The 12,513-nt window shown below is 34.6% G+C and overlaps 1 protein-coding gene across 2 annotated transcripts; it reads right to left on the bottom strand.

Annotated features, from left to right (window-relative positions):
• Nucleotides 1-2,060: 2,060 nt before the first annotated feature.
• Nucleotides 2,061-11,415, bottom strand: LOC136805026 (receptor tyrosine-protein kinase erbB-4-like). Of its 2 annotated transcripts, none has more exons than XM_067061558.1 (10): nucleotides 11,260-11,415; nucleotides 10,585-10,694; nucleotides 9,813-9,986; nucleotides 9,428-9,577; nucleotides 8,275-8,457; nucleotides 6,835-7,053; nucleotides 6,004-6,147; nucleotides 5,346-5,443; nucleotides 4,537-4,712; nucleotides 2,061-3,994 (listed from the first exon to the last, which is right to left on the bottom strand). In XM_067061558.1, exons 1-10 carry the CDS (start codon nucleotides 11,357-11,359, stop codon nucleotides 2,196-2,198), a joined length of 3,153 nt encoding a protein of 1,050 aa, XP_066917659.1. In that variant the 5' UTR covers nucleotides 11,360-11,415; the 3' UTR covers nucleotides 2,061-2,195. The 2 variants fall into 2 exon arrangements, with proteins under 2 accessions (XP_066917659.1, XP_066917660.1); XM_067061559.1 differs by having other exon boundaries at nucleotides 2,061-3,970.
• Nucleotides 11,416-12,513: the final 1,098 nt, after the last annotated feature.

The following is a 12,513-nucleotide window of genomic DNA, read 5'->3' as shown; positions in this document are numbered from 1 at the left end:
TAATATTGACGTCATTCATTAGTCAAGAAACGTTATGCTGTCAAATTAGAAATGGACTAATCAAATGGATTCTTACCATAATGGTGGGCTGCCAACATCTCTGGTGGACATTACAATGACGTTAAAACACTAATATCTTCCAAAACCTGAAGAAGAAGAAGAAAATGAGCAAATTCAAAATGGTGTCAAGAATGTATCTTTGCCCACTGCCCAATATAGGTGTAAAGCTTTTTTATTCAACCGAAAATCAACAAATTTACAAGGACAAGGAAAAGTAGAAAAGTATATGCCCAAGACGACTAGCTAACGCGAGTTTGTAACATGTACCGTAACTTGGTCTAATGTTGACACCCCTCCTCTAATTCCGACACCCTTTTTATCAGCTAAAATTTATAGAAAGATTGAAACTATTTTTCTTTGCTTCGTGGTCAGGGAGGAATAATCTTTTTTAAATCAGTGATTCAAGCTTTCATATTATTCCTTTCTCCAAAGAAGGGTGTAGGGATTATACGAGGGATGTCGATATTAGACCAACTTACGGTATGAATGAAGAAAACATATTAAGGAAAATTACCTTTAGAATGAAGCGAAGCGTGCCATACATTATTGATTTTTTTCATCTTTTTATTTTAGTTATATGTGAACCGTTTATCTATTGTTTTAAAACAGAAAAAATAAATCAAATTCGCTCAAAGTATTCGCTCGAGAAAATTCTGAGAAAATTCAAAGATTTTGTTCTAGAGTGGAAATTGACCAAGCTTTCTGGGACTTATAGATAAAATTTGAAAATTCATAAGAATTGACCAAATTGGTCCATATAATAATTTAATCTTAATTTTTTTTTCTAGAAAAAACAAACCTAAATAAAGAAAATAACAACAAGGGATGAACAAAACATTTAAAACTACCGTATCTGATAACCGACAGTTTCACAAATAAATTAGCATCGAAATCTAATCTAAAGTCTGCCTCAGAAAAAGCTGAAGTGAAAATGAAGGGATGCAACTTTTTTCGAACAAGATTGTTGTTCTGTGTGATCGTTGGAAGGATATTACTGAGTTATTGTAAATAAGATGAAAAATATCGACCCCTATTACACATCAGTGAATCTTCAATATTTATTCTGATAAAACATATCGAGCAAAATTTTCAACCAGCAATGATTTTTGTAGATTGTTGTGAGACTTGATTCATTATCTGGAAATATCAAATCAATGGAGCACTAAAATACTAAAAAAACATAAAATTTTATCAATTTCTATTACAAATTCAATATATTCCTTGTACAAGCTAGTATTTATCTTTCAATAGAATAATCTATAAATTCATTTAAATAAAGGGTTAAATTTTATAACAATAAGTTTTTAGAACGATTATACTTTGAAAAATTACAGCATACTTACTGTAATATTATTTTTAACACTAAGACCCTGTTCAGACGCTACGGTTTCGTATCGTTCCAGTATGGTTTTCGTTACGGATCAAAAGTGTTCATATTGGTTTCAGAACGTTTTGGAGCAAGAAAACGGAGCAGTTCCGTTCCGATGAAAAAATGTGGAGCGAAACCGTTTCGATCTGTTTTCCTTTGACGTCTTCTTTTTTGACGTTTCGAATTTTGGCGTTCACACTTGTTTCGGAACCGTTTCGTTTTGGAACAATACGGAATCGTAACGTCTGAATATGGTCTAAAGACCACGATAGAATTGGCCTGAATATTGTACAATACGAGAAATAATTTTACTAATGTTGAATACAATAATACTCTAGAACATTATAAAGGTCCTCAAACGCCTAGCCGAAGGTTTGCAATACATTAAATTCAAATGATAAGAACTTAGATTGTTCTTTTTTGAGAACTGCCACTTTAACAAGAACCAGAGGCTGCAAGAGGGTCTAACTTACTATAGCGTGCTGACGAGGGACAAATTGATTGAATATTTTTGCCAAAGTTTGCCAAAATTGACCTGAATTTTGCTAAGCTGTGCCCTAAAGCATGTGGTTAAAAGTTACATTTTGAAAAGTACTATTGATTTATAATTGAAAATGAACTTAAAGTTTGATTTTCGGTTTACAATTTCTATTAAATAAAAGAAGAACAAGACAAATGCAGAATAGAAAATTTTGAAAGCTGAAAAAATATGGAAAAATTGCTACATAAAAATACAGTATAAAAGCTCTCCATCAAAACATGCTGTTCACGAATTAGTAAAAATCTCATTGACAGCTCTCTCAATATTCCATTTACAACGAGTGAGTGTTTTAAAACAAACATTCTCAGGTTTACTGGTGATTTCAGCTACGCGAACAATTTTCGCCATTTCTAAAGCTTTCGTAACATCTTCTTTATTCTCGTTAAAAAGTGATCTCGCTTTAGGTTCCTCAATTCCAAACCCGCCACATTTCTGTATGAAAATTGTCTTCAAAGTCAAAGTCACATCCCATTGGCAGAAACTTAAAGTATCCTGAACTTGGGTACGATCCAGCGATTGAAATTTACCACAAACATGACAAGTCTTCAGCTCGCATTCTGCTTTCTTAAAATCGAACCCATTCTTCTCCAAAAGTTTTTCACAATCTTCAAATGAATAACCATAATTGAACCGATATAACTTGAGGATCTGAATGTATCGAACAGCTCTATTGACATCATTCCCAGAGCTTCTCAAACCTTCCAAGCATTCACCAACTGAAGCATCGGGTAATATAGATCTGATAGTTTTGAATTTCTCACTAAATTCACCTTTCTGGTCCTCAGTTTCTTCATGAGTAATGTCGACCAAGCCACCGCTGTTATTCTTAGGCCAACTAATGCGTTTCCCTTGTGACTTTTTACGGTCCTTATCCACTTTTTTCGAGCCTTTAACACAATCTTCAAACAAGTCCCATTGGTTATCGGTAAAATTCGTAGCATTTTGCCGTAATTTTTCTTTCGCCGAGGGCGGAGAGGGAGTCTGTTTTGGTTTCGCCTTTGGATCATATGTAAAATGATTCATGGTTTTTTGGTCTGCTAAGAAGTTTTTAAAATAGTCTGGTGACTTTTCAGCCGTTAAATTACCCGTTGTGGGCGGCTGTTGAGGCGGCTGGTGGGACGGGCCTACCAACCTAGTGTTTGCTTGCTGGGGCGGAAACATATTTTGATTAACTTGGCTAACAGGTATGACACTCCCAAACCGTTGAAGATATTGAGTGTTTTGCACGGACGGATAATTTTTGACGTCGTTCACAGACACATTCAGTGAACTGATACTTTCGGGTAGGTTGTCACATGAAGCTGTCTCACGCCTAGGCCCCAGTTGTTGTGAAAGTAGATCAAAGTCTTTTCTAATAGATTGTGCGTAAGCGTCTAAGCTAGTTTTACGATAAGCTGCATTCGTTTCTTGAGGAATTGGTAGGTTAGCTTTAGGTCTAGGACGCAAAGTTTGTGTATTTCGACCACTTCGATATTGTTCATTGTCGATTTCTTCGTACAGATTCTCACAGGATGCTGCCTTGGTACTCGATAATGGATCAATACTGCTCCAATTTCTATTTTGACGAGCAGAAGTTGGTGGATTAGAAACGTTGACTGGATTCAACAGTCCTGATTGTAGACTAACATCTTCGCTTGATAAAGGGTTCGTGAAAGATAAAAATGCTGTCATGTTTTTAGTTATTCGGTCATTTACTGTGTCTTGGACTTCAGGATTTGTGTCTTTGAATCCGAGGTTTGAATCAGAGCCAGATTTCAGATTGTTCGTTGTTAGATCGAAGAAATCTTCTCGCATCGAAACAACCTCAGCTGAATGAGGCCTCGATCTAAATTGTTGTTTAAGGTCCGTCAAACTTTTATTCTCAGGTTTCAACATCGCAGCTTGGCCGCCATCTTTGTTTACACTTGTTGTTGCTATGGGTTGCAAAGGTGGTGCATCCAGGTTAACGTAGCTGACCTCTTTGTGTTGATATGCTGGTGATTGATGCTGTTGGTGTGATTCTAAAAGAACAGACCATTGTTGTCCTGAAATTACATCAATAAAAACTGTTAGTAAAGAATGAAAAGTGCAGAGAAAAAAAGTCTCGTGTAACTACTTCTTCACCAGGTTATCAGAGATTTTTCACTTGAACATCTTTATCAAATCTGTGTTTTTTCCAGCGATTCCATATTGAAAAGATAAGAAATGGTTGAATATGTTCTAAAAGTTTATTTAGAAGAACAGCTGGTGGTCCACGTCTCGTTTTAATATCATTCTAGAATAAAAATGGGCTTTTCCAGAAAAAAACCGTGCACCCCCTGTTGAGGAGGTCCAACCTTTTGTGACCTACCCCCTTGGAATTACAGGCAATTTTAGGATCATAACCCTCTGGAATTCCAAATTTTTACAAATTTTCAATCATCACCCCTTGGAATTCCGCTTATTTTTGACGGATTTTCGTCTACCCTTATGGAATTCCACTTCATTTCAAACCTTACCCCCTTGGAAAGGAAATGGACCTCCTCAACAGGGGGTGCACGATTTTTTTCTGGAAAAGCCCAATGCAAGAATTACAAACTTCACTTACCATATAAAAGATTTTCCTTATTTTCTAAACCTTTGGGTGCCATGATTCTTTGTTCTTCCTCTTGACTTTCGTTCAAAGAATAAGGAATTGTGTATGAAACTGTTTTTGTTTGCTCCAAACGGAATCTACCGAACTGTAAGGTATTCTCGTGTTGACCAAGCCACCACTCTTGATCCCTGTCAAGTTCAACAAAGCAAAAAACGCTAATAAAATATTCTACCTATCTCCCCATGTAAATCCTTTTTATAACCTTATTTTCCTTTATGACGTATAGTGTTACAATTTCGTAAGCATTTCAACGTGTGGGACGAGATGGAGTTTTTACAAGCTCTTATTTGATTTGGTTGGTCGTTAACCAGTAATAAAACAATTTTTTACTTTTTCTAAAGAACGCGTCATTTTTATTACTTAATGAGCAATTATCAAAGTATCTTATAAAAAATCCATCTCATCTGCAACGTGTATAAGAAAAAGTGATAATAGAAATTTTGAAAACAACTCATTTTCCAATTAGCTTTACAAAAACAATTTTGAAATACAGTTTTAATGGTATGTGAAAATGAAATAGATAATTGTATATACAGCTGTGATTTCTCAAAATGGCAATATCAAAAAGACATTCATGTTTAAGCTTTCTAAGTATGGGTTTTCTGTCACTTTTTCATTCATTTTAAACACAGGGAGGGGGTTTGAATTTAATAGGTTTAGCTCTTACGATATTGCTGGCCTTAATCAGTGGTAATTAACAGAGCAACTGGATGACAGCAGATTCCAGCAAAGTCAAAAAAGAAAAGAATTCATTTTCTTACCTAAGCATTTTGATCGAAGTAATGAAATCACCGGGTGCAAAATTCAAATCATAAGGACCATTTGATACAACAATTGCTTCTAATGGCCTTGGTTGACGCTGAAAGAAACAAGGATTAAAGGGTTATTGAATCTGAAAGCAGAAGGGATAGAAAACTGTGATGGTATCTTACACCCTAACAGAATTTGGCATTTTGCCTATATCTATTGCTTTTTTGGTGAACATTTTTGTAACACTAGCGCCATAATGAGCTTTGGTTTACCGAAAAAACTTTGGAAAATCACCGTGACGCAAAAAGCTTCAAACATTTACGGTGAGAAGCGGAAATCTTTCATGAGACCAATAATCGTTAACACTGTAAGTCTGCGACTGCAGTCGGAGGCGACCCGAAGGCTCCTCTTTTGATAGCTATCTACCTGAACGTAGGGAAGGGCGCCACTCTTTCTCCCTGGATTGCTCCACTTACCTTTGATCCTTCTCTTAATTGCTGAGCATCAAGCAGAGAGGCATCAAGTACCATCTTGGGAATCTTTGGTATGACCCGGCTGGGGGTTGAACCTACAACCTTGCGAACCGTGGCCGGATGCTCTACCACTGCACTACGGTCTGCTTAACGCTGTACTACTAGTTGAAATTTGGATAGATATATAGAAACTCACATGTAGAACCTCTTGGTGGATGATATGAAAAGGTGGACGCGAACATTGATCGAAAGTCATGCACATTTTGATGACCTCGTAAATCTCATCAGGACAAAATCTTGGCTCTGGTAAACATTCTCCGTTCTGGATCTTCTGTTTGACCTAGAAGTAATACAATTGATGCTAATTACATGAGAACTAAAACTCCATTGAAATAAGGGAAACCTGAAAATGTAAATATGATTGGTCGGACGGTAAACTTTGGGTTAATGTATTTTTTCGACTAACATAAGATTCGATCAATTCGACAAGAATTGATGTAATCAAATATTGAATTACCTAAGTTTCTAAGCTGACGATTCGATAAAGATGAAACTTGTACAAGTACAATTAAATGTTGTTTTTTCTTGTACACTTTATGAATCTCTGGTCCTGATCATCGAGAACTCTTTGATAGAGCCATCTATTCACTTATTGTCAAAACTTCAATATTTAAGGATTTAGCCTGGAAAAATCTCTGAAGGTATTTTCGCTCAGACGCACACTGCTTATAGTCTCTTAAGAGAAAAATACAATGGCAAAGGTACACTTTCCAGGCAGCTTTTAAAGTTTTCCAGTGATGAAAGAAATATCAACTTTAAAAGCTTCCCATTGAATAACTAATTCTGAAAGCTTCATAAAATACCATAATCATTTTGACGAGCCCTGACAAAAACAAATTGAAAAGTTGTAAGAGCCAATAGTAGTAGATTGTTTTTAAGTTTCAATTTCAAAATTTTAATGGGAAAGGTCCCAATTTCAAAGTTTCCCAACAAAAGACGCCCTTCTATTTTTAACAAAACCTCAGACCTGTTCGTTATTGAGATCACCCCACGGTGAATCACCAAAAGTGAACATTTCCCACAATACAACAGCGTAACTCCATACATCAGATGCCGAGGTGAACACACCACTTGTCAGTGATTCTGGAGCTAACCATCTCATTGGTAAAGATTCTGATGAATCCATTACCCATTCTGTTTGTGTATCGTTCAATACTTTGGATAGACCGAAATCACTGATCTTCACCTGAAAAAGAACAACAACAACAAGAATGTGAAGACAGAACAGAAGAATTTGAACTGTAATTTGTAAAAAGTAAGATATATTCAATCTTCAGTTAAAAAGTAAAAGCTACAAGATCAAATACCCATGACTATCATTAAAAAAGTTGAATCTAGGTAACATGTCTTTACCCGAAGATTCCGATTACTTTAGGGTAAGTCAGTCTGGGTCAAGCGAAATCATTATAAAATTAATTGTTTTTTTAAATCATTCATTTCGACAATCATCCTATTAGTGGGGTCGTTTAGCATAATTTACGGGAAAACAATAAGATCTAGCTGAAACTTTCTCCAGACCTTCACTAAAGGATGCTTATACCTCAGGAAAAATTCCCCTAAAATCCCACTGGTGGAACATCCATTTTTTGGGACATTTCTTTTTTCCCCAGGCAAAACCCAAAGGGCGAAATTTTTTGAAAATTTCAAACTCATTTTCAGACATTATCAAGTATACCATTCGAAAGCTCTCGAAAAACTATATAGAAGACTTTAAAACGGGTATAGCCGATTTCATTACCTAACTCGAGATATTTCATGCGCAAGTTCCACTTTTCGCCACATTTGGGTCTAAATTGACCATAAATAGCATCTTCTGCGTGTATTATCTTGAGTTAGGTAATGAAATCAGCTATACCCGTTTAAAAGTCTTCTATATAGTTTTTCGAGAGCTTTCGAATGTTATACTTGATAATGTCTGAAAATGAGTTTGAAATTTTCAAAAAATTTCGCTCTAAGGGTTTTGCCTAGAGGGAAAAAAGAAATGTCCCAAAAAATGGATGTTACACCAGTGGGATTTTAGGGGAATTTTTCCTGAGGTATAAGCATCCTATAGAGAAGGTCTGGAGAAAGTTTCAGCTAGATCTTATTTTTTTCCTACAAACAGCCTGTATTTTTGTAACACGACCACACTATATTAAAAAAAAATGACTGGATGTTTATAGCTTTTTAGCGTCAAGTTGCCTGAGGAGAAAAGGTCCATAAAGTATGATTGGTTTCAAATGGCACAAACAGAAAGTTTCGAAACAAATTCATCCTTAAGACGTTCTAATTTGCTCAGAAGAAAAAGAAATTCCTCCAGAATAGACGTATAGATTTTTCCTGTCGAATTTGCTTACTAGCAGGAATTTTGCACCAGGCTTATCTCTCATTAAATAAAGAGCAATAAATACATTTCCCAACTGTTTACCTGTTTTTTGCCAGTGACAAGAATATTCCTAGCCGACAAATCACGATGCACCAAGTTTCGACTATGAAGGTATACCATGCCAGATGAGATTTGTGCAGCAAACTGACTCAACGTTGCAACACATGAAATCTCTTTGGAACGCAATCTGTCAAGTAGTGATCCATATGGAGCAAATTCAGTAACCTTTATATGAAAGAAGATTACCAAATTCCTTATTTAATTAACTTTCGCAAGATTTAAATTCACGAATCAGCGTTTTAAAATACACGCTTTTTTATAAGAACAAACTATATAAGAACAAAAGGCTTCGATGACCAAAATATTGAGAACAAGTTAAGAGCATTTTAAGGCTTCGCAGCTCTAAATAACACACCCAATTTTTTAGGAACATGGACAAAAATACTCACAAAATGTTTAAAATAAGAACATTTTAAGAACGTTTTTAGGCTTGAAACTCAAAAAGTTAAGAAGGCTTCAAAAATTTTGGATGTTTTTATAAAAAGCAAATCAATCGAGATTCTGTTGATGAAGACAATTTTTGTTTAAAAACAGCAAATTTACCACTTAGTACTGTGGTGGTGATTCTAAATTTTCAGAAAGTTAGTTGATAACTGCTTCATGTAGTTAATGTCAATAAACAACAAAACTACAAAACTACCAAAAACTAACTACAAATGATATGGACCATTGCAATGACTTCCACGGACCCAACAGCTGATTGGTTGGTTGTAAGTAACGTATTGACAGATTTTACGTCACTTACAACCAATCAGCTATTGCATAGTGTCCTCCCCCCCTTTTTTTCAGAAAATAGGAAAAGGGGGGGCAAAATGGTTTTCAAAAATTTAGGGGGGGGTAATCAAAAGGGAGGGGGAGAAAAAATGGCCGATAACGTGAATAGAAGCATCAAGAGCAAAAATTGAAAAAAAAAATTTCTAGGGGGGGGGGATTTTTTTCAAATCTCAGGGGGGGTTTAAAGGGGGGGGGAGAGGGATTTTTTCCATTTTCTAGGGGGGGACCAACCTACTAGGACACTATGTATTGGGTCCGTCATTTAGATGTATTTACATATTGAAAAGTTCAACAAGCACATTTCACGAAGCAAAAAAAAAATTGCAATAAAGCAATAAGCAATACAATGATTGAAGCTTACCATTCGGACTTCTGTGCCACCAATCAACAGACCCAAAAACTTGATGATATTAGAGTGGTTTTGATTCAGTGCAGTAAAGATGGAAACCTCAGTTTTCCAAGACATTTCTTTTCCATCTGTGATGGTCTTGATTGCAACTGGAACTTTAACCTGAAATTATTTGAAAGGATCGTATTTATTTACTATTAAGAAAAAGAATCAACCTGACACTTATTATTATATTATGAGAATTATCAAATGTTTTGGTCGGTATACTGACTTAGAAGAGCAGTGCTTAGAAAATCCCTGGTGTTTTTTGGGTGGTGAATTTAACTCCATTATAGTATCAAAACACCGTCATGCAATAAAGAACCACGAGTTACAGAGAAGAAATATTACAACAAACCATTTTGCCATCATGCAACCGTCTTTGCCATGATCCTTTGTAGACTTTACCAAAGTGTCCTGTACCAAGGATATCTTGTTGAGAAATGTCATTTTCACTGATGATGACAGGCTCTTGATTTGGCAGAAGTGTATGGATGTAATGATCACTGAAATCAAATGTTGGTAGACCAACCTATAATGTGAAATACATAGCAGCTATTTATGACCGACTAGAAATTTTCCCAACTGAAATTACAAATTTGCGAAGTTTAATTGGGAATATGGGGAATTCTTCGAATTCTTCGATTTTTCAAAATGGTAAATAATAAGTATTTTTCAAACCAAAGTTATTGTATTCAAAACTTCAAAAACGAAAACTTTGTGCATAATAAAGCAAAAGTTATTATTATCACTATACCACATTGTTTTTTTGTGATAAAAAAGGATATTGTCCTGTAGCTAGAGGATAACTATCAAGAGCATGGTTTCAAAGAAATATAAGGCAGCTTTAAGTGAGGTTAAGTCAAATTTATCTAGCCAAATTCATAAAAGTTTCATACTGGTACAATCATCTAGATAATAAATCAGCTGAGATAATGAATTGAGTCGTAAAAGTCATTAAAACAGTGAAAATATGATGTTTTCTGCACAGAATTTGATACCCCTTTTTGACGTGTTTTTGGACTTTTTCAAAAGTGAATTTTGACTTCAAAAGCTTATAACTTGAGAACCAAATACCAATTTTAAAAAGCTCTATGTCAAATTTTAAGTTTGTTGTTCCTCTCACGTACCTGTGAATTTGATTTTACAGATTCCAAAAGTTTTTCATAATGTCCGAAGCTTGATCTTGTGGTCAATCCAACCTTTTGGAGATCTTCACGGCACAAGATAATAAAGTCTCCTAAGAAATGAAAGAATTTATTTGAAAATGAAAACTCAGAAATATCATAAAACGTTTAAAAAGAGTAACGTAAAAAATAGGAAGATGCTTGAAGGGTGTCAAATAAAGGTTAAAGCTGAAATTTATTACATTTATTTTCGTGAACTTTAAAAAAATCTTGTTAATTGTTGAAAAAAGTAAAACTTTTTAACATAAATTGACTTTTTAAATACAAAAAAATATTCTATGAAGCTCATTACAGTACTGTAAAGTTGATATGATATTTTCAAATTTTTAAGAATTTCCAGAATTTTTACAGATTTTTCCAGAGCATAAACTTTTCACAGGTACATAACTTTTACAAAGAGGCCAACTGTTTCTGTATGCAAAAGTTTGTAAGTTAAAATTACTAATTGACCAAAAGATGAATCTAGATGCAACTAAAATGGGTGTGTTAGCATTTTTTTTAAAGTCAATTTGCCACAAAGACATTTTACAGTTTTAATTTTTCAGACTTTATTTTTATTTTTTTTGAATTAACATTAAACAATAATAAACCGATTTATATAAGTAAAAAGTTTTTTACTTTTTTGGTAAACTTTTAAAGTTTGGTTGAATGAAGAATAGAAAGATTGCAAGTCATTTTCTGCTAGCAGCTGATAAACTTGCAAAGTTTTGTCATCCATTGTTAGAATTTTGTTTTGTGTAAAGCATTTTCTAGGTCATTCATTTCATTATTTTTCCTGAAGATAAAAATGAGATTTATTATATATTTAGTCTCAATATAACTGGCAGTGGAAACAAAAAATGGTCATAACTTTGATCATTTCAATTCATATCCAGATGTCTCAATTAAATTGAATGTCTAAGTTTAACTTCGCTACTTTGAAAGCCTGTTTACATTATACTATAGCTAAAAAAGTTTTGATTGGGCGATATTTGCAAAAATGGAACTTAGCATAGCTTGGCAGTGGGTAGCCTGGATATCCAAGCTTTAAATTTCAGAAAAATGAAATTTTACCTCAACATACAAAGTTCTGAAATTACAGCTCGGTCTCCCACGAGAATGAAAATGCAAACCCATGTTTCAAAAACTTTCCTAGTCAACTCAAGGCAGCAAAACAAAAATCAACAAAAATCAGTCTTAAAAGATATAAAACCATTCAAAACTTCCAAAAGTCCATAGCATGCATAACCATGACCAACCATAAGTCTTCTTCAAAAATGAACTTGTCTGTTTTTCTTTTTCATGTTTTCATGTGATTAGAAACCTCTAACAAATCGAGAATTTATACAGTACCCTATTTTTATCATAGAACTTCTCCGTGTCATGCAGATAGGACGAAAAGACATAATTCTTTGTGCTAAAGAAAACTGAATAAATGCTCTTGAAGTTGGAAAAAACACTTATGCTAAAAAATGTTTCCTTCCAGGAGTTATGTAAGTTGGAAGATTTTTTTTCAAAAATCTTGTTTTTGTTACTGCTGCAGGGCGCGAGCTTCAACCGACCTCCCTAAATGTGTATTATGTGTCAACTATGTAAGCATTTTATTGTTGGAATAGAAAAGACAAAAGAGTTAAGTCTAGCTAACTGTCAGCTGCCAGGAAAGAGGGAGCATAAAAGAATGTGATAGCTTATTTGTCAGTTTAGACTTAAACTCGTATATTATCAAGATTACGGGATTTGGAGTACGTGCCGATTTTACTTTTGTTCTCAGTGGCTTAATTTTTGATTTCAAACCAACACCTTAGCAACGGGGTGCTCGCCCATAGTTACAGAGGTTTGCGCAAAAAAAAAAAATCGAAATCTCCAATTTCGGGGCAATGAAAAATGAAACTT

This window comes from Clytia hemisphaerica, unplaced genomic scaffold, assembly GCF_902728285.1.
Source record: "Clytia hemisphaerica strain Z4C2 unplaced genomic scaffold, Clytia hemisphaerica genome assembly, whole genome shotgun sequence".
Taxonomy (NCBI): Eukaryota; Metazoa; Cnidaria; class Hydrozoa; order Leptothecata; family Clytiidae; genus Clytia; species Clytia hemisphaerica.
Note: the sequence above shows the minus strand (reverse complement) of the source record. Positions and strands in the feature narration are given on the sequence as shown.